Genomic DNA, 20291 nt, shown 5'->3' with positions numbered 1-20291 from the left:
AAAATAAAGCAGTCTCTGTATAAAATAGCAAGGCCTCCGTGGCTGTGTGCCTTTTCAATGTATTTGATTTCAGGCGGAGGTTCTTCCTTAAGATGGTGAAAGTCACTGTCTCTGTGCCATGTTTCAGTGAGATATATGTCAAAGTAATTCTCAGAAAAATTCTTACAGAAGAAGAGACTTATTCGTTAAGGATTGTAGAGTGAAAAACGTGTGGACGTATTGGTGGAAACGGATTCATTGCATTGTGGTTGGTCCACTGTGCTCTGTATGAACTATTAACTTGGAGTAGGTGATGTCAATTGCCTGAGGGTTAGCCTGCAGAACTGGCAAGTGATCGTTATTGTCCAACTTCGGTGTACATGTTGTACTGTTCACATTGTGAGTGCACACAATAGACTTGAATTCCTCTCCGTCTGCATGTTTTATGTAGGATCCCGTATTGCATAAGGCTGTTCTTGAGCTCCTTGCACAGGGTTGTTTTAATCTGTTCAACATTTCGGAGGAATCCTTGTAGTGGAGGAAAGTTGCTGCCATTCCTTAGTCTTTGGTCCAGGAGATGAGGAAGATCTAGGCTAGTATTTGAATCGAAACAATTAGCTTGTTGATTGGAGAAGTATGCTAATATCTTGTCAAGTTTAAGGTCAGTTTAGATGACTAGATTTTTGTATTCTGTATGTTACGAAACCGATTAAATTCCCTGTTAATATTGTTACGCTCGCAAAGTCTAGGGGTCTTAGGCCTAGTTCACTGGTCTGTAACCTGATTTAAGATGTGCATCTATGTGAGAAATCGGTGCCTAGGTGTTGAAATTACATGTACCCAGGGAGACAGCAACCTTAACTTGGTCCAGGGGCAGCTCTGTCTCTCTTGACCTATTTTGGGTCAGCCGAGCCCAAGCGGATTATTATGTTCAGATGGTGACAGAAACAGATATTTACGACAAAGGAAAACAACAAACAGGCATGACTAACCTAAGGATTTAAAATCCAAACGAAAGGCCTCATGGCCACCAAATAAACCAGCAGCCTCACGGCTCGCAAGCGGGGACACTGACTGACAATCCTTACATGGCAGCACCTGATGTGCTTATCAACCAGGCTCACCACCTGGATAAGGTTGCTGTTGCCCACTGAGGGAAAGGAGTGTGGAAGTGGTAGTGAGCTGTAGTGTGCCTACTAGATTAGCTTTTTTAAAAAAGCTGATAATTGATAATAATGCACATAAAAAACACTTAAAACAAATTTGTCACTAAGCGCCATGGCAACGATGTAAAAAAAGAAGTAATTCGAAAATGGGTTATTGGACATTAAAAGTAGTAGCAGACAAATATTTGACTAAAATCAGCTCCCTTGTTATTGTTTCATAAACTTTGATTTGCTGTTATATTTCAGTGACGAGGAGCCAATAGAGGGTCATCAAAAGAGATGTGTAAGTACGATTTATATTCTTTGCATATTTGGCATTTGAAGCCATTTTCATTGATTCGTCTAAAAATATATGTGCATCAGAACTAACTTCCAGTTAGTATTAATACTTAAAGTTATTGTACTCACACAGTCATAAGAGTCAGTTAGTTAATTTGCTCTCTTATATATTTAATTTCTACACAGATTACTATGTACCCCATTCTCTGGAATATTGTGGCATTTTTTTGTATTTATTTGGAAGCGCCGAGGCATCAGCTACTCTTTCTTGGGTCCAAACACATTAGGGCACTTACATTGCATATAAAACAAAAAGTAAAAAAATAATAACATTATTACACCGCTACATATCTACAATACAAAATGTATAATACCACCATACAACAATATTACAATGTATGTGTGTCTACCTTTCTGTGTCTCTTCACAGTCCCCGCTGTTCCATAAGGTATATTTTTATCTGTTTTTTTTTAAATCTGATTCTACTGCTTGCATCAGTAACCTGATGTGGAATGGTTCTATGTAGCTCTGTGCGCCTCCCATAATCTGTTCTGTACTTAGGGACTGTGAAGAGACTTCTTGCTCTTGTGGCATGTCTTGTGGAGTATGCATGGGTGTTTGAGCTGTGTGCTAGTAGTTTAAACAGACAGCTCAGTGCATTCAGCTTGTCAACACTTCTTACAAAAACAAGTAGTGATGAAGTCAATCTCTCCTCCACTTTGAGCCATGAGAGATTGACATGCATATCATTATGCATGTCATGCATGGGGTGGCAGGGTAGCCTAGTGGTTAGAGCGTTGGACTAGCAACCGGAAGGTTGCAAGTTCAATCCCCCGAGCTGACAAGGTACAAATCTCTCGTTCTGCCCCTGAGTTAACCCACTGTTAACCCACTGTTCCTAGGCTGTCATTGAAAATAAGAACTTGTTCTTAACTGACTTGCCTAGTTAAAAAAATAATACGAATTTTGGCTCCCTGTTTTAATAGCCAGCCGTGTTGCCCTGTTCTGAGACAATTTTCATTTTCCTAAGTCCCCCTTTGTGGCACCTGACCACACGACTGAACAGTAATCCAGGTGCAACAAAACTAGCACCTGTAGGACCTGCCGGACCTGCCTTGTCGTTAAGAAGGCAGAGCAGAACTTTATTATGGACAGACTTCTCCCCATCTTAGCTACTGTTGTATCAATATGTTTTGACCATGACAGTTTACAATCCAGGGTTACTCCAAGCCGTTTAGTCACCTCAACCTGATCTATTTCGACATTATTCATTACAAGATTTAGTTGAGGTTTAGTGAATGATTTGTCCCAAATACAATGCTTAGGTATTAGTGATGAAGGAAGTGAATAGGAATCCGACATCCACCATGCAGAGTTATGAGTGCAAGCATAGCACACCACCTAACACTACTTATTCTGGAGAAATGTCTATGCTGTATGACTTCAACTACTATAAAGACCCTGCCTCGTTTTGTGTTGGCCTACAGTACCCTCCCCATATCCCATCACCTCCAATGCAGGATAAGCATTCTGGTAGTTTGGAACTCCTGTCTGGAGAGCAACATCTTAAATGGAATGCAATCAGGTTTTAGGTCTGGCCACAGCACTGTTTCAGCAACATTGAAGGTTTTAAATGACATCCACTGTGCTCTTGATAAGAAGTTGTGTGTCTGTCTTTATTGATTTGTCGAAGGCTTTTGACACCGTGGACCATGCTGTAAAGGTTCAAATGCAAAGGTTAAAATGGTGTGGAATTACTGGTCATGCTCTAGATTGGTTTATAAATTATCTATCAAATCGTAGACAATGTGTAATGGCGGATGGTTGTAAATCCATAGAGGTGCATAGAGGTGTGCTCAGGTGTTCCGCAAGGTTCTATTTTGGCCCACTGTTGTTCATTTTGTATATCAACAACATTGGGGATCTTATTGAAACAGCGGATGTTCATTTTTATGCAGATGATACTGTTCTTTATTCAAGTGGTAGTAGTTTATCTTCAGCTTTTGAAAATGCCCAAAGAACATTTAACATCATACAACAGAATCTGATTTAAAGCTGGTACTAAATTCGGGTAAAACAAAATGCATGGTATTTTCAAATGCCAGGCATATTACTAATCATATCATTGCTACATTGTCTGGACATACTATAGAGCAAATTAAAGTTTACAAATATTTGGGTGTGTGGGTTGATGATATGCTGAGCTTCACTGTGCATGTAGAGAACTTGATAAGGAAGCTCAAGCTGAGAATAGGTTTTTATTACCGGAATAAGGCTTGTTTTTCTTTTGAGGCCAGGAAGGAGCTGGTACGATGTATATTACTGGCGGTTTTAGATTTTAGTGATGTTATACACTGCTCAAAAAAAATAAAGGGAACACTAAAATAACACATCCTAGATCTGAATGAATGAAATATTTGTATTAAATACTTTTTTCTTTACATAGTTGAATGTGCTGACAACAAAATCACAGAAAAATTATCAATGGAAATCAAATTTATCAACCCATGGAGGTCTGGATTTGGAGTCACACTTAAAATTAAAGTGGAAAACCACACTACAGGCGGATCCAACTTTGATGTAATGTCCTTAAAACAAGTCAAAATGAGGCTCAGTAGTGTGTGTGGCCTCCACGTGCCTGTATGACCTCCCTACAACGCCTGGGCATGCTCCTGATGAGGTGGTGGATGGTCTCCTGAGGGATCTCCTCCCAGACCTGGACTAAAGCATCTGCCAACTCCTGGACAGTCTGTGGTGCAACGTGGCGTTTAGTGGATGGAGCGAAACATGATGTCCCAGATGTGCTCAATTGGATTCAGGTCTGGGAAACGGGCGGGCCAGTCCATAGCATCAATGCCTTCCTCTTGCAGGAACTGCTGACACACTCCAGCCACATGAGGTCTAGCATTGTCTTGCATTAGGAGGAACCCAGGGCCAACCGCACCAGCATATGGTCTCACAAGGGTCTGAGTATCTCATCTCGGTACCTAATGGCAGTCAGGCTACCTCTGGCAAGCACATGGAGGGCTGTGCGCCCCCCCCAAAGAAATGCCACACCATGACTGACCCACCGCCAAACCGGTCATGCTGGAGAATATTGCAGGCAGCAGAATGTTCTCCACGGCGTCTCCAGACTGTCACGAACCTGCTTTCATCTGTGAAGAGCACAGGGCGCCAGTGGTGAATTTGCCAATCTTGGTGTTCTCTGGCAAATGCCAAACGTCCTGCACGGTGTTGGGCTGTAAGCACAACCCCCACCTGTGGACGTCGGGCCCTCATACCACCCTCATGGAGTCTGTTTCTGACCGTTTGAGCAGACACATGCACATTTGTGGCCTGCTGGAGGTCATTTTGCAGGGCTCTGGCAGTGCTCCTCCTGCTCCTCCTTGCACAAAGGCGGAGGTAGCGGTCCTGCTGCTGGGTTGTTGCCCTCCTACGGCCTCCTCCACGTCTCCTGATGTACTGGCCTGTCTCCTGGTAGCACCTCCATGCACTAGGCACTACGCTGATAGACACAGAAAACCTTCTTGCCACAGCTCGCATTGATGTTCCATCCTGAATGAGCTGCACTACCTGAGCCACTTGTGTGGGTTGTAAACTCCGTCTCATGCTACCACTAGAGTGAAAGCACCGCCAGCATTCAAAAGTGACCAAAACATCAGCCAGGAAGCATAGGAACTGAGAAGTGGTCTGTGGTCACCACCTGCAGAACCACTCCTTTATTGGGCGTGTCTTGCTAATTGCCTATAATTTCCACCTGTTGTCTATTCCATTTGCACAACAGCATGTGACATTTATTGTCAAGCAGTGTTGCTTCCTAAGTGGACAGTTTGATTTCACAGAAGTGTGATTGACTTGGAGTTACATTGTGTTGTTTTTTATTTTACCTTTATTTAACCAGGCAAGTCAGTTAAGAACAAATTCGTATTTTCAATGACGGCCTGGGAACAGTGGGTTAACTGCCTGTTCAAGGGCAGAACGACAGATTTGTACCTTGTCAGCTCGGGGGTTTGAACTCGCAACCTTCCGGTTACTAGTCCAACGCTCTAACCACTAGGCTACCCTGCCGCCCCTTTAAGTGGTCCCTTTATTTTTTTGAGCAGGCCTCAACCACTACCCTGAGAGCACTTGATTCAGTGTATCATCAAATCAAATCAAATTTATTTATATAGCCCTTCGTACATCAGCTGATATCTCAAAGTGCTGTACAGAAACCCAGCCTAAAACCCCAAACAGCAAGCAATGCAGGTGTAGAAGCACGGTGGCTAGGAAAAACTCACTAGAAAGGCCAAAACCTAGGAAGAAACCTAGAGAGGAACCAGGCTATGTGGGGTGGCCAGTCCTCTTCTGGCTGTGCCGGGTGGAGATTATAACAAAACATGGTCAAAATGTTCATAAATGACCAGCATGGTCGAATAATAATAAGGCAGAACAGTTGAAACTGGAGCAGCAGCACAGTCAGGTGGACTGGGGACAGCAAGGAGTCATCATGTCAGGTCTTCCTGGGGCATGGTCCTAGGGCTCAGGTCCTCCGAGAGAAAGAAAGAGAGAATTAGAGAGAGCATATGTGGGATGGCCAGTCCTCTTCTGGCTGTGCCGGGTGGAGATTATAACAGAACAGCGCCAACCCAGACAGGATGACCACATCAGTGACTCAACCCACTCAGGTGACGCACCCCCTCCAGGGACGGCATGAGAGAGCCCCAGTAAGCCAGTGACTCAGCCCCTGTAATAGGGTTAGAGGCAGAGAATCCCAGTGGAAAGAGGGGAACCGGCCAGGCAGAGACAGCAAGGGCGGTTCGTTGCTCCAGAGCCTTTCCGTTCACCCTCCCACTCCTGGGCCAGACTACACTCAATCATATGACCCACTGAAGAGATGAGTCTTCAGTAGAGACTTAAAGGTTGAGACCGAGTTTGCGTCTCTGACATGGGTAGGCAGACCGTTCCATAAAAATGGAGCTCTATAGGAGAAAGCCCTGCCTCCAGCTGTTTGCTAAGAAATTCTAGGGACAATTAGGAGGCCTGCGTCTTGTGACCGTAGCGTACGTGTAGGTAAGTACGGCAGGACCAAATCAGAGAGATAGGTAGGAGCAAGCCCATGTAATGCTTTGTAGGTTAGCAGTAAAACCTTGAAATCAGCCCTTGCTTTGACAGGAAGCCAGTGAAGTGAGGCTAGCACTGGAGTAATATGATCAATTTTTTTGATTCTAGTCAGGATTCTAGCAGCCGTATTTAGCACTAACTGAAGTTTATTTAGTGCTTTATCCGGGTAGCCGGAAAGTAGAGCATTGCAGTAGTCTAACCTAGAAGTGACAAAAGCATGGATTAATTTTTCTGCATCATTTTTGGACAAAGTTTCTGATTTTTGCAATGTTACGTAGATGGAAAAAAGCTGTCCTTGAAATGGTCTTGATATGTTCGTCAAAAGAGAGATCAGGGTCCAGAGTAACGCCGAGGTCCTTCAGTTTTATTTTATCATGCAGCCCTCAGGTTCATTACAAATCAAAAACGTCTAACACATCATTGTGATCTCTACAGCGCTGTTGGCTGGTCGTCATTGACCTTGCGTAGGCTTAAACACTGGTATACACTGATTTATAAAGCCATATTGGGTAAAATACAATTTTCTCTGTTCTTTTTTAGTCAGGTCGGTAAATAAATATAAATTACTGTCCCATTCTCATTTGCTTCGAACAGTACCAAAACTTAGAACAGGTGATGGTAGAAATAGTTTTAGTTACTTACAGTGCCTTGCGAAAGTATTTGGCCCCCTTAAACTTTGCGACCTTTTGCCACATTTCAGGCTTCAAACATAAAGATATAAAACTGTATTTTTTTGTGAAGAATCAACAACAAGTGGGACACAATCATGAAGTGGAACGACATTTATTGGATATTTCAAACCTTTTTAACATATCAAAAACTGAAAAATTGGGTGTGCAAAATTATTCAGCCCCTTTACTTTCAGTGCAGCAAACTCTCTCCAGAATTTCAGTGAGGATCTCTGAATGATCCAATGTTGACCTAAATGACTAATGATGATAAATACAATCCACCTGTGTGTAATCAAGTCTCCGTATAAATGCACCTGCACTGTGATAGTCTCAGAGGTCCGTTAAAAGCGCAGAGAGCATCATGAAGAACAAGGAACACACCAGGCAGGTCCGAGATACTGTTGTGAAGAAGTTTAAAGCCGGATTTGGATACAAAAAGATTTCCCAAGCTTTAAACATCCTAAGGAGCACTGTGCAAGCGATAATATTGAAATGGAAGGAGTATCAGACCACTGCAAATCTACCAAGACCTGGCCGTCCCTCTAAACTTTCAGCTCATACAAGGAGAAGACTGATCAGAGATGCAGCCAAGAGGCCCATGATCACTCTGGATGAACTGCAGAGATCTACAGCTGAGGTGGGAGACTCTGTCCATAGGACAACAATCAGTCGTATATTGCACAAATCTGGCCTTTATGGAAGAGTGGCAAGAAGAAAGCCATTTCTTAAAGATATCCATAAAAAGTGTAGTTTAAAGTTTGCCACAAGCCACCTGGGAGACACACCAAACATGTGGAAGAAGGTGCTCTGGTCAGATGAAACCAAAATTGAACTTTTTGGCAACAATGCAAAACGTTATGTTTGGCGTAAAAGCAACACAGCTCATCAACCTGAACACACCATCCCCACTGTCAAACATGGTGGTGGCAGCATCATGGTTTGGGCCTGCTTTTCTTCAGCAGGGACAGGGAAGATGGTTAAAATTGATGGGAAGATGGATGGAGCCAAATACAGGACCATTCTGGAAGAAAACCTGATGGAGTCTGCAAAAGACCTGAGACTGGGACGGAGATTTGTCTTCCAACAAGACAATGATCCAAAACATAAAGCAAAATCTACAATGGAATGGTTCAAAAATAAACATATCCAGGCGTTAGAATGGCCAAGTCAAAGTCCAGACCTGAATCCAATCGAGAATCTGTGGAAAGAACTGAAAACTGCTGTTCACAAATGCTCTCCATCCAACCTCACTGAGCTCGAACTGTTTTGCAAGGAGGAATGGGAAAAAATGTCAGTCTCTCGATGTGCAAAACTGATAGAGACATACCCCAAGCGACTTACAGCTGTAATCGCAGCAAAGGGTGGCGCTACAAAGTATTAACTTAAGGGGGCTGAATAATTTTGCACGCCCAATTTTTCAGTTTTTGATTTGTTAAAAAAGTTAGAAATATCCAATAAATGTCGTTCCACTTCATGATTGTGTCCCACTTGTTGTTGATTCTTCACAAAAAAAATACAGTTTTATATCTTTATGTTTGAAGCCTGAAATGTGGCAAAAGGTCGCAAAGTTCAAGGGGGCCGAATACTTTCGCAAGGCACTGTAGCTCCATGGTCCTGGAATTCTCTCCTGAACATTTAAAATATTGCTGATCTAGTTTCGTTGGTGGAGTTTAAACACTTGATCAATATCACAGAAGAGTGTAATGGTCTTTAGGACAGCTGTTTTTAGTCAAGAGTTTTGTGTTTTTAACGAAATATGTCATTGTTGTACTGTATGTGTGTTTTTTTATAGTTGTTTAATGTTGTGTTAGTGTATGTAAGTTGTTTTGTCTGAAACATTGGTGCCTCTGCTGCTATTGGACCAGGTCTCTATTGGAAAAGAGATGTTATCTCAATGAGGAAAAACCTGTATAAATATAGGTAAAATAAAAAATAATTAAAAAAATGAGAACAGTAGGACACCCACAACTCTGGACTTCCGGCGCCGACAGAGATGGCCGCCTCGCTTCGCGTTCCTAGGAAACCATGCAGTTTTTTGTTTTTTTACGTGTTATTTCTTACATTAGTACCCCAGGTCATCTTAGGTTTCATTACATACAGTCGAGAAGAACTACTGAATATAAGATCAGCGTCAACTCACCATCAGTACGACCAAGAATATGTTTTTCGCGACGCGGATCCTGTGTTCTGCCTTACAAACAGGACAACGGAGTGGATCCCATGCAGCGACCCAAAAAAACGACTCCGAAAAAGAGGGAAACGAGGCGGTCTTCTGGTCAGACTCCGGAGACGGGCACACCGCGCACCACTCCCTAGCATTCTTCTTGCCAATGTCCAGTCTCTTGACAACAAGGTTGATAAAATCCGAGCAAGGGTAGCATTCCAGAGGGACATCAGAGACTGTAACGTTCTTTGCTTCACGGAAACATGGCTCACTGGAGAGACGCTATCCGAGGCGGTGCAGCCAACGGGTTTCTCCACGCATCGCGCCGACAGAAACAAACATCTTTCTGGTAAGAAGAGGGGCGGGGGCGTATGCCTTATGGCTAACGAGACATGGTGTGATGAAAGAAACATACAGGAACTCATCCTTCTGTTCACCTGAATTAGAATTCCTCACAATCAAATGTAGACCGCATTATCTACCAAGATAATTCTCTTCGATTATAATCACAGCCGTATATATCCCCCCCCAAGCAGACACATCGATGGCTCTGAACGAACTTTATTTAACTCTTTGCAAACTGGAAACCATTTATCCGGAGGCTGCATTCATTGTAGCTGGGGATTTTAACAAGGCTAATCTGAAAACAAGACTCCCCAAATTTTATCAGCATATCGATTGCGCAACCAGGGGTGGAAAGACCTTGGACCATTGTTACTCTAACTTCCGCGACGCATATAAGGCCCTGCCCCGCCCCCCTTTCGGAAAAGCTGACCACGACTCCATTTTGTTGATCCCTGCCTACAGACAGAAACTAAAACAAGAGGCTCCCACGCTGAGGTCTGTCCAACGCTGGTCCGACCAAGCTGACTCCACACTCCAAGACTGCTTCCATCACGTGGACTGGGAGATGTTTCGTATTGCGTCAGATAACAACATTGACGAATACGCTGATTCGGTGTGCGAGTTCATTAGAACGTGCGTTGAAGATGTCGTTCCCATAGCAACGATTAAAACATTCCCTAACCAGAAACCGTGGATTGATGGCAGCATTCGTGTGAAACTGAAAGCGCGAACCACTGCTTTTAATCAGGGCAAGGTGTCTGGTAACATGACCGAATACAAACAGTGCAGCTATTCCCTCCGCAAGGCTATCAAACAAGCTAAGCGTCAGTACAGAGACAAAGTAGAATCTCAATTCAACGGCTCAGACACAAGAGGCATGTGGCAGGGTCTACAGTCAATCACGGACTACAGGAAGAAATCCAGCCCAGTCACGGACCAGGATGTCTTGCTCCCAGGCAGACTAAATAACTTTTTTGCCCGCTTTGAGGACAATACAGTGCCACTGACACGGCCTGCAACGAAAACATGCGGTCTCTCCTTCACTGCAGCCGAGGTGAGTAAGACATTTAAACGTGTTAACCCTCGCAAGGCTGCAGGCCCAGACGGCATCCCCAGCCGCGCCCTCAGAGCATGCGCAGACCAGCTGGCCGGTGTGTTTACGGACATATTCAATCAATCCCTATACCAGCCTGCTGTTCCCACATGCTTCAAGAGGGCCACCATTGTTCCTGTTCCCAAGAAAGCTAAGGTAACTGAGCTAAACGACTAACGCCCCGTAGCACTCACTTCCGTCATCATGAAGTGCTTTGAGAGACTAGTCAAGGACCATATCACCTCCACCCTACCTGACACACTAGACCCACTCCAATTTGCTTACCGCCCAAATAGGTCCATAGACGATGCAATCTCAACCACACTGCACACTGCCCTAACCCATCTGGACAAGAGGAATACCTATGTGAGAATGCTGTTCATCGACTACAGCTCGGCATTCAACACCATAGTACCCTCCAAGCTCGTCATCAAGCTCGAGACCCTGGGTCTCGACCCCGCCCTGTGCAACTGGGTACTGGACTTCCTGACGGGCCGCCCCCAGGTGGTGAGGGTAGGCAACAACATCTCCTCCCCGCTGATCCGCAACACTGGGGCCCCACAAGGGTGCGTTCTGAGCCCTCTCCTGTACTCCCTGTTCACCCACGACTGCGTGGCCACGCACGCCTCCAACTCAATCATCAAGTTTGCGGACGACACAACAGTGGTAGGCTTGATTACCAACAACGACGAGACGGCCTACAGGGAGGAGGTGAGGGCCCTCGGAGTGTGCTGTCAAGAAAATAACCTCACACTCAACGTCAACAAAACTAAGGAGATGATTGTGGACTTCAGGAAACAGCAGAGGGAACACCCCCCTATCCACATCGATGGAACAGTAGTGGAGAGGGTAGCAAGTTTTAAGTTCCTCGGCGTACACATCACAGATAAACTGAATTGGTCCACTCACACAGACAGCATCGTGAAGAAGGCGCAGCAGCGCCTCTTCAACCTCAGGAGGCTGAAGAAATTCGGCTTGTCACCAAAAGCACTCACAAACTTCTACAGATGCACAATCGAGAGCATCCTGGCGGGCTGTATCACCGCCTGGTACGGCAACTGCTCCGCCCTCAACCGTAAGGCTCTCCAGAGGGTAGTGAGGTCTGCACAACGCATCACCGGGGGCAAACTACCTGCCCTCCAGGACACCTACACCACCCGATGTTACAGGAAGGCCATAAAGATCATCAAGGACATCAACCACCCGAGCCACTGCCTGTTCACCCCGCTATCATCCAGAAGGCGAGGTCAGTACAGGTGCATCAAAGCTGGGACCGAGAGACTGAAAAACAGCTTCTATCTCAAGGCCATCAGACTGTTAAATAGCCACCACTAACATTGAGTGGCTGCTGCCAACACACTGACACTGACTCAACTCCAGCCACTTTAATAATGGGAATTGATGGGAAATGATGTAAATATATCACTAGCCACTTTAAACAATGCTACCTTATATAATGTTACTTACCCTACATTATTAATCTCATAAGCATACGTATATACTGTACTCTATATCATCGACTGCATCCTTATGTAATACATGTATCACTAGCCACTTTAACTATGCCACTTTGTTTACATACTCATCTCATATGTATATACTGTACTCGATACCATCTACTGTATCTTGCCTATGCTGCTCTGTACCATCACTCATTCATATATCCTTATGTACATATTCTCTATCCCCTTACACTGTGTATAAGACAGTAGTTTTGGAATTGTTAGTTAGATTACTTGTTGGTTATTACTGCATTGCCGGAACTAGAAGCACAAGCATTTCGCTACACTCGCATTAACATCTGCTAACCATGTGTATGTGACAAATAAAATTTGATTTGATTTGATCTCCCACTAGCTTTTCCAGTCTTCTGAAAAAGTCTGAGAGCATCGTTTGGGGGGTCATCTGGAGGGCAGTGAAGGATTTACATTTGAGTAATTTAGCAGACGCTTATCCAAAGCAATTAGGGTTAAATGCCTTGCCCAAGGGCACATCAGTTTTTTTGCACCTTGTCAGCTCTGCGATTCAAACCAGCAACCTTTCAGTTACTGACCCAATGCTCTAACCGCTAGGCTACCTGCCACCCTATGATGTTACTAATATGTCAGAGGTGACAAAATACAAAACAAAACAAAGTGAGTAGAGAGCCCAGGGATGTCAATGCTATTATGGAGCCTGGCCCTACACTCAACAATGCTGAGAACATAATTGATGTACATAGGGCACAAACAAGACAGAGAGTACATATGAAAGCGATCTTGACAGTTCTGATAGGGAGGCGAGCCCCTGCCAACATGTATGTCCCATAAGCATGTCCAGGACAAACTTGATGTCCAATGAGCTGGTAAACCATGCTGGAGAAGGTTAGCTCTATGATTGCCAAGGAGGGAATTGAGGTAATGGAGTTTGAGAAATCCATCCAGTCATCTAGCAAGTCATCCAGCCAATCATCCATCCTGCACTTTGTTGTGTGTCAGGTGGCCAGGCCCACCACCGAGGGCAGAGGAGGACTCCAGCTCTGATTGCAATATTCTGGGCGGACATTCCTCCAATATGACCTCTCCTACACCCCTAGCATTGAAAGAAGAACTGACACTCAGTGAGATTGAACCTTGTGCTGATGAAATCATCAGTGTTATCTTGCAGAACATTGAGTAAAATACTGAGGACGAAGGTGTAAGTGAACTGAAGAATGAGCCCATGAAAATCAGACAAGTGACACCACACAGACATTGGTAGCGATCTTCTGTTGTCAGGCTTCCAAATATGCCATCATGCAGTCAAGGTAGCTCACAGTATATTCCAGAAGATCAAAATGCATCCTGTCAAGATAGATCAGAGCGATATCCAGACAGGGGTGGACAGCAAAGAGCAGGTGGATGGCATCCTTGTTCTAGAGATTGTTGAAACTGCATTGGAGAAGCTGGATGATCATGTGAGGAGGGATTCCTCTGAGACAGATGCTTCTAATAGGAGCCGAGGAATATCAGAGAACTTCTAACTAAAGATGAAAAGGATCTCAATTAAGCCAGTCAGGGCTGTCCTCGACAAGGTTGTGGCAAGATTTGGCAGCTCTAGTGAAGACACCCCATCGCTGAACTTCCATACAACCACTACAGCCGAAAAGTTTCCGTGTGTGCTGTAAGGAGTTGGAGAGTGCTCTCTTCTTTGGCTGCCGATATCATATCTGTGGTCCTGAATAAGCTCATGGAGACCTCTGGTGGTAAAACAGCTGCTTGCTCAAGTCAGATGGAGATCAAGAACCTTGTCTGAGCATTGTCTTCCAAAAACCCAGAATCTCTTCCGACAGATTCAGGGTCTCAAATTGAATTGGTGTCAGAGGAAATACTTCAAAATATTGTTGGAAAGCTAAAAAAAAAAGATAATCAGACAGGAGTTTGAGTAATTCAGGGGAACAAATAGAGTTTGGTTTTCCATGTGAAGCTCAGGATTTTGTTGAAGAAATCTTACAGACACAGTCCAGGGTCAGACATTAGTCAGTATGGGCCAAAGGCAATTGGCCATGTTTCCTCCTCTATTTCTTAGACATTCAAACACACAAGTGAGACTCACCTCCATAAAGACAATGTAAAGACACCTAGTAAACATCACGTCACAATTGGGAATGAGACCCTGGTCTCAATTGGGCTACCCTAAATAAATAAAAGTTTATAAATAAAACAGATCACCTGCTCTCTAATTCCCTGCGTGACTAGCACAGAGCTGGCCAAATTCCGTGACTCGCTGTCAAAGTCAGCTACGTCTCTTCTGAAGGAGACATATGGTGAGCGATCCACAAACCTCAAGATGGAAAGGGAACTTCCAGCCTGCATCTCATATCAAAGATTTGAAAACCTGGTGATACAGCCTTACATGTATGTAAAATAACCAGGTGATACAGCCTTATGTAAATAGCATAGACATCATTGTACCGAGAGTTACAGTAGAGGCGTTGTTCCCTATTGCACATGGACACACAAAGGAGTGTAACCAGGAAGCTCAACATCCTTTGTCTGAAGTCAAGACTAAGACAATACCTCAAACAATGCAGTGCCCCTGAGAACAAACTGACCTTGGCCCTTGACACTGATTGCAGTCGTACTACAGATACCTGTCAGCGAAACTACATGCAAAGCTGCCAATATCCTCCATGTACTTACTCAAATCCACAGTGGAGAAGTTTGTGAAGGTGATGGATCAGTGCAAGCTACCGGACATCCTCTCATGTCAGTCAGAGTAGGGAGTGCTTTGAGCGAAATGCAGCCTTCCTAGAGTGGTGACGCTGAGCTGATGATCAGTCTGGACTTCAGGCATCAGGGGAGGAGCTGAAGATGAACACAAAGAGCTCAATGATTCATCACCTTCACTCTGTGATGTTGTGACCGAGTCTATGATTTGCTGTGGGATAACTCTCCCCAGGCCTCAACAAGCAACACAGGTAAGTCCACAACTATCATCTTATTTAAAAGTTAAAAAGTTAGGGCCTCTCTTGGCGAGGCACTTTTCTGACCAACCAAATTATATTATTACATAGGCCTACCACAGCTTCAGTTTTTGTAGAGCAAATGTATCCTTTATGGAGAGGGTTGATGGGTGCTGCTATTTTTCCTATTTCACACATGTACAAGTGTGTATCAATACGCATGTGTGAATTGGAAATTTGCTTTTTGCATATCCCTCGGAGAGTGGGTTCACAGACTTGAGCGTATTTACTCACATTAACCTTTACTAATAAGTACAGAATGAATTCCCTCAATAGAAATTAGATATTTAAGTATGAGAATAAAATATCTATTAGCGCCTGTCCATGTTAATAATTTGTAGTCTATGCTTTTATGATTCATGTTATGTAGGTGTTAAAATAGGCTGCTTTTGTGGAATGGAAGTTACCTGAAAAACATCAAAGCATTGAGCATTGAGCAGTAAATGATCACAAAAAAAACAATGTGTGCATTGATCAGTAGTAATTACATTTTTATTCAATTAAGGCTACAATGTTATTTCCTATACACTATTTGGTTAATCAAAAATATACTTAAAAAATGAAACTGGTAGTTTATTTGAAAGTGACCAAAGAGATTCTGGATCAATTCAGATGCATTATTACATCATGTGCACTTGTACCATAAAGATAGTGACTGTTACATCACTATTACATCATAGAAGTGGTTTGTCAGTGTGGCATTATTATAACAGAGAGTGATGGTTATCAATAACTGGATAATTTTTTCCTGAGGGTAAGAGAAACGTATCCACTGAAGACCTTTTTCAAACAAAATAGAAATAGAAGCTATCGCATCCGCAATATTGTCATGATCTGTACACTAGTCATGTTAAAGAAGATTATTGGCTTGGTGGTCATTCTTTGGCCAGTCACAGAGATACTCAATTGACAAAAATGACTGACTGGCCATTTGGTCACCATGTTGTAGGACTTCAACACCACAGATTATGTTTCACTTACCCCTGTGTTTTTCAGATGTGAAAAGGATCATGTGGTCTAAATGCGTGAAACCTGAACTTCCCTGGCACAGTAAGGCTGCCAGCAGTGTGAGAAGGTCTTTTGGGAAGATGTCACCAGTCAAGACCGCCGTGCACACTGAACAGGAGCCTCACATCAAAGCCACCCAGAATGAGGGAAAACCCAGCCAGTCACAGGCCAAACACCATGAGACACCTGTATGGGCCCAGAGAGCCAAGGAGCAAATTAAAAGTGCATTGAAGCCCCTGGAATCACCAGCCAATAAGGAGCCAACCTTAACAACTGCACCACAAACACCTGAGTGTAGCAACAAGGCAGGATGGTTTAATGTACTTGAGAACCAGCCCAGGACAAAGTCAGCCCGGCAGAGTGTGAGGGTCCATCAGATGACACCAGATGACGTCAGTCTATTTTATTTGATTGAGAATCAACACGCTCAGCAAGTTGAAACAATTGAAGATATTGTGACCTGCTTAATAGGCGAAATCTATTATAATGAGACAGGTACTCAACTAGACACCCCCATTCCTGGCCTGAGTGAAACAGCTTTGGACCTCATTGATAATGTGGTTGATGAGTTAAATAACACCCCAAGTGACCTGTTTGGTTTACATACCGACGAGTCTCTGGTCCTCCCATCTAGTTATAAACATCAGGTGGCCAAGAGTGTTCACAAAGAATTGCTTTCCTGCACTGGTTCCCAAGAAAGCTTGTGGAAGGCTGTATCATCGGGACACATGGTGAAAGAGATTGCCAGCTCAATCTCTCTGGAGGTGTCCAAAGTAACCAGCAAGATTGGGGCTGTCTATCACACTAGTGTCGATCACACTGATAATCCAATCTCACCCGGACCCAGAACAGACACAAATGCTTCCTGGGAGTCCTGTGCAGCCTCAGACATCTCTGAAGATCTTGTCCTCAGAATCCTAGACTTCATATCATACTGTCGGTCACCAGACAGCACCTGGAATGGGCCACAGAGCCGATGCTCCACTGACATGACCGGAGATCTCATGGATGCAGTCATGGTGGAGCTCTTCACTAACACAGCCATGCTGACGATTCCAGTAGGTGAGCACCAGAAAAAATTGTGCAAACCCTCCACTACAGATCTGGAGAAAACTGCCAGATTAGTGTATAAGAAGATGGTAAAGGAAACTGGCTCAGCTGAGGCTTTGCAAGACGCTCTCAAGCTCAAAAGGAAGTGTGTAGTCACAGCACTGGCTGACGTAGTGGCAAAGCAAGTGTACAAGCTCTTCTCAGAAGAGGAGTCAGACTCCACATATCTCCCAGACCAAACCCGCCACAAAGATGACTGCCCTGTTACAAGCCACAGTAACAGACAACTCACACCTGAGCTTGCTGCTGCTCAATCTGCCAGTGAGTGCATAGTGAACTGCAAGGCTGTGTGGGAGATCATCTCCAGACTGCTGCAGGAGATTTGTCCTAACGTGCCCATGGATGAAAAGCCCCAACTTTATGCTCAGGATCTTTTTCATAGTGCTATAAATAAGCTGTCTGAGTCTCCAGGGGTAGCAGTATGTGCTGATGAGACTATCTGTGACGTCTGCCGCCATCCACAGGCCATTGAGTTAATCTGCGGCCGTGTTCTGGAGTGCCTGCAATATCAGATTAACCTCATGGGCTACAATTTAAGCTCTGCCCTGGATGCCCAAGATGAGGCTCTCAGCTACTTTATTGTTGCTCATCTTGTGCAAGAGACCCTGCTGTTGATCTCAAATCAGACCAATGGCAGCTCCCCTGAAGTAGACTCAGGTTCCCACCATCAACCTGAGAGTCAAACACAACCATGTGTAGTGAGCAGCAAAGTAAATTATGAAGATTGGCCCACTTGTCAGTCAAACATCACTGTACCAAAGGGCCATTCCACCATTTCTGCAACCAATGGCTTGTCACCTAGGGCTTGCCTTTCCACTGTTTCTGCAACCAAGGGCCTACCACAGATGCCAGGTCAAACGCCACCATATGTAGTGAGCAGCAAAGTAAATTATGAAGAATGGCCCATGCGTCAGTCAAACATCACTGTACCAAAGGGCCATTCCACCATTTCTGCATCCAAGGGCTTGTCACCTATGGCTTGCTTTTCCACTGTGTTTGCAACCAAGGGCCTACCACAGATGCCAGGTCAAACATACACTGGCAGAAGAAGGCACACAGTCCTGAGTGTGAAAATAAAAAAGGTACAGTAGGTGCTTATGCAGTAAATATAAATTTCATTTAAAATATACATTTCACTGATGACTTCATGTTTATTTGACTTAAAATCTCATACACTTTATTTTATGCAGTTTAGTAGACATTATTTCACAGCTGAAGGATTTAACCATGGGTTTGTATGTCAATACAGCACTCTCACAGAGGAATTCATATCACACCATCAGAAAGGATAATTCGGTTGAAGGAAATGCAGAGGGAGTCATCTTCTGAGGTCTCATCAGGTTTGAACCATCTATTTGCTTTCAACAAGTTTATCTCTACTTCTTAAGGAATTATATTCTGGTAAATTGTTGTAGAAAGTATTGACTGTCTAATTATATTCTCAGTTTCAGTGGAGATGTTTTCTGAAAGCCATGGACACAGAAGAGGGTGTTTTGGATGGCTCCTCTCTAAGCTTATGTGCACTGAAGACATCCACTGGTTCGAGTAATGTTTGAGTGTAACCAAACATTCAAACCTAAGGTGGAGGAATGTAAATAAATCAAAGCAAGCCTACTTTGACCTATTATTGTGATTCAGTAACAGGTGATTCACCATGGTTTCAGTAAGTCATAGAATTTCCATTATATGTATAGTCATTTCGGCTGCCGACCTTCCATAGCTAGCTAAGTATATGACACAAACATTATTTGCTGGTTTGAATGACGCCTGAACAACAGCATAGCATATTATGAACACGGTGCCAGAAACATTCCATTTAAAAACCTACAGTGACTTCAGAAATTATTCACACATTTCATTATATTGTAACGACCCTGGGTTTAAATGCATGAGCATGCTTTTGCGGCACAGTCGATAGTGCGCCGGACCTCAGACTAGAAGGTCGAGGGTTCGAGAACTGCTCCTGCTGTTGCATTACAATATGTATAGTCATTTCGGCTGCCGACCTTCCACAGCTAGCTAAGTATATGAAGCAAAGATTATTTGTTGGTTTGAACAACAGTATAGCCTATTATGAGCACAGTGCCAGAAACATTCCATAAACAAATATACAGTGCCTTCAGAAAGTATTCTCACTAGAACAATAACCTAAAATGCACAATCAAATCTACACCGGAGTTGCTTGCCAAGAAGACACTGAATGTTCATGAGTGGCATAGTTACAGTTTATACTTAAATCTGCTTGAAGATCTATGGCAAAACCTTGAAATGGTTATCTAGCAATGATCAACAACCAATTTGACAGAGCTTGGAGAAAAAAAATGAAAAAATTATGAAGAAATGTTGCACAATCCAGGTGTGGAAAACTCTTAAGAGACTTACCCAGAAAGACTCACAGCTGTAATCGCTGCCAAAGGTGCTTCTACAAATATGCAAATGAGATATTTCTGTACTTCATTTTCATAATATTTGCAAAAAAAATGTTTAAACATGTTTTCACTTTGTCATTATGGGGTATTGTGTGTAGAAAACAAACTAGAATTCAGGTTGTAACACAACAAAATGTGAAATAAGTCAAGGGGTATGAATACTTTTGGAAGGCACTGTATATTTTGAAATGCTATAAAACAAAGAACAATTAGTGTGACAGCAAAAATTATAATTTTTTATTTGGGGGATGGGGGTAAGGTCTGTTAGAAGTTAGTAGAGCTCTTTTTTATTTTCTTAGTAGAGTTATTATGGTGCGGTGGCATATTGCTGCCAGTCAAATTTGTTTTATGTCATGTCACAAGTAGAGATGAAACGGTATGAAAATTTCATATCATGATTATAGTGACCAAAACTAACAAACAACAAATAAAATTAGCAGCAATATTGCACTTTTTGCATT

At 43.5% G+C, this 20291-nt stretch overlaps 1 protein-coding gene across 1 annotated transcript; it reads left to right on the top strand.

Annotated features, from left to right (window-relative positions):
* Nucleotides 1-12876: 12876 nt before the first annotated feature.
* LOC110519930 lies at nucleotides 12877-19753 on the top strand. Its single transcript, XM_021596804.2, has 3 exons — nucleotides 12877-18483; nucleotides 18651-18741; nucleotides 18847-19753. The coding sequence occupies exons 1-3, from the start codon at nucleotides 16252-16254 to the stop codon at nucleotides 18948-18950; spliced, it is 2427 nt and encodes an 808-aa protein (XP_021452479.2). The 5' UTR covers nucleotides 12877-16251; the 3' UTR covers nucleotides 18951-19753.
* Nucleotides 19754-20291: the final 538 nt, after the last annotated feature.

The sequence above is a fragment of the Oncorhynchus mykiss genome, chromosome 3 (genome assembly GCF_013265735.2).
Source record: "Oncorhynchus mykiss isolate Arlee chromosome 3, USDA_OmykA_1.1, whole genome shotgun sequence".
Lineage (NCBI taxonomy): Eukaryota > Metazoa > Chordata > Actinopteri > Salmoniformes > Salmonidae > Oncorhynchus > Oncorhynchus mykiss.
Note: the sequence above shows the minus strand (reverse complement) of the source record. Positions and strands in the feature narration are given on the sequence as shown.

What these genes read in the sequence shown, in the direction of transcription:
- LOC110519930 (XM_021596804.2), top strand. Translation starts at nt 16,252, where the DNA reads ATGTTTCACTTACCCCTGTGTTTTTCAGATGTGAAAAGGATCATGTGG. An exon ending in TGAGTGTGAAAATAAAAAAG is followed by an intron (nt 18,484 to 18,650) that starts GTACAGTAGGTG and finishes ATGTCAATACAG; the next exon opens with CACTCTCACAGAGGAATTCA. An exon ending in ATCTTCTGAGGTCTCATCAG is followed by an intron (nt 18,742 to 18,846) that starts GTTTGAACCATC and finishes TTATATTCTCAG; the next exon opens with TTTCAGTGGAGATGTTTTCT.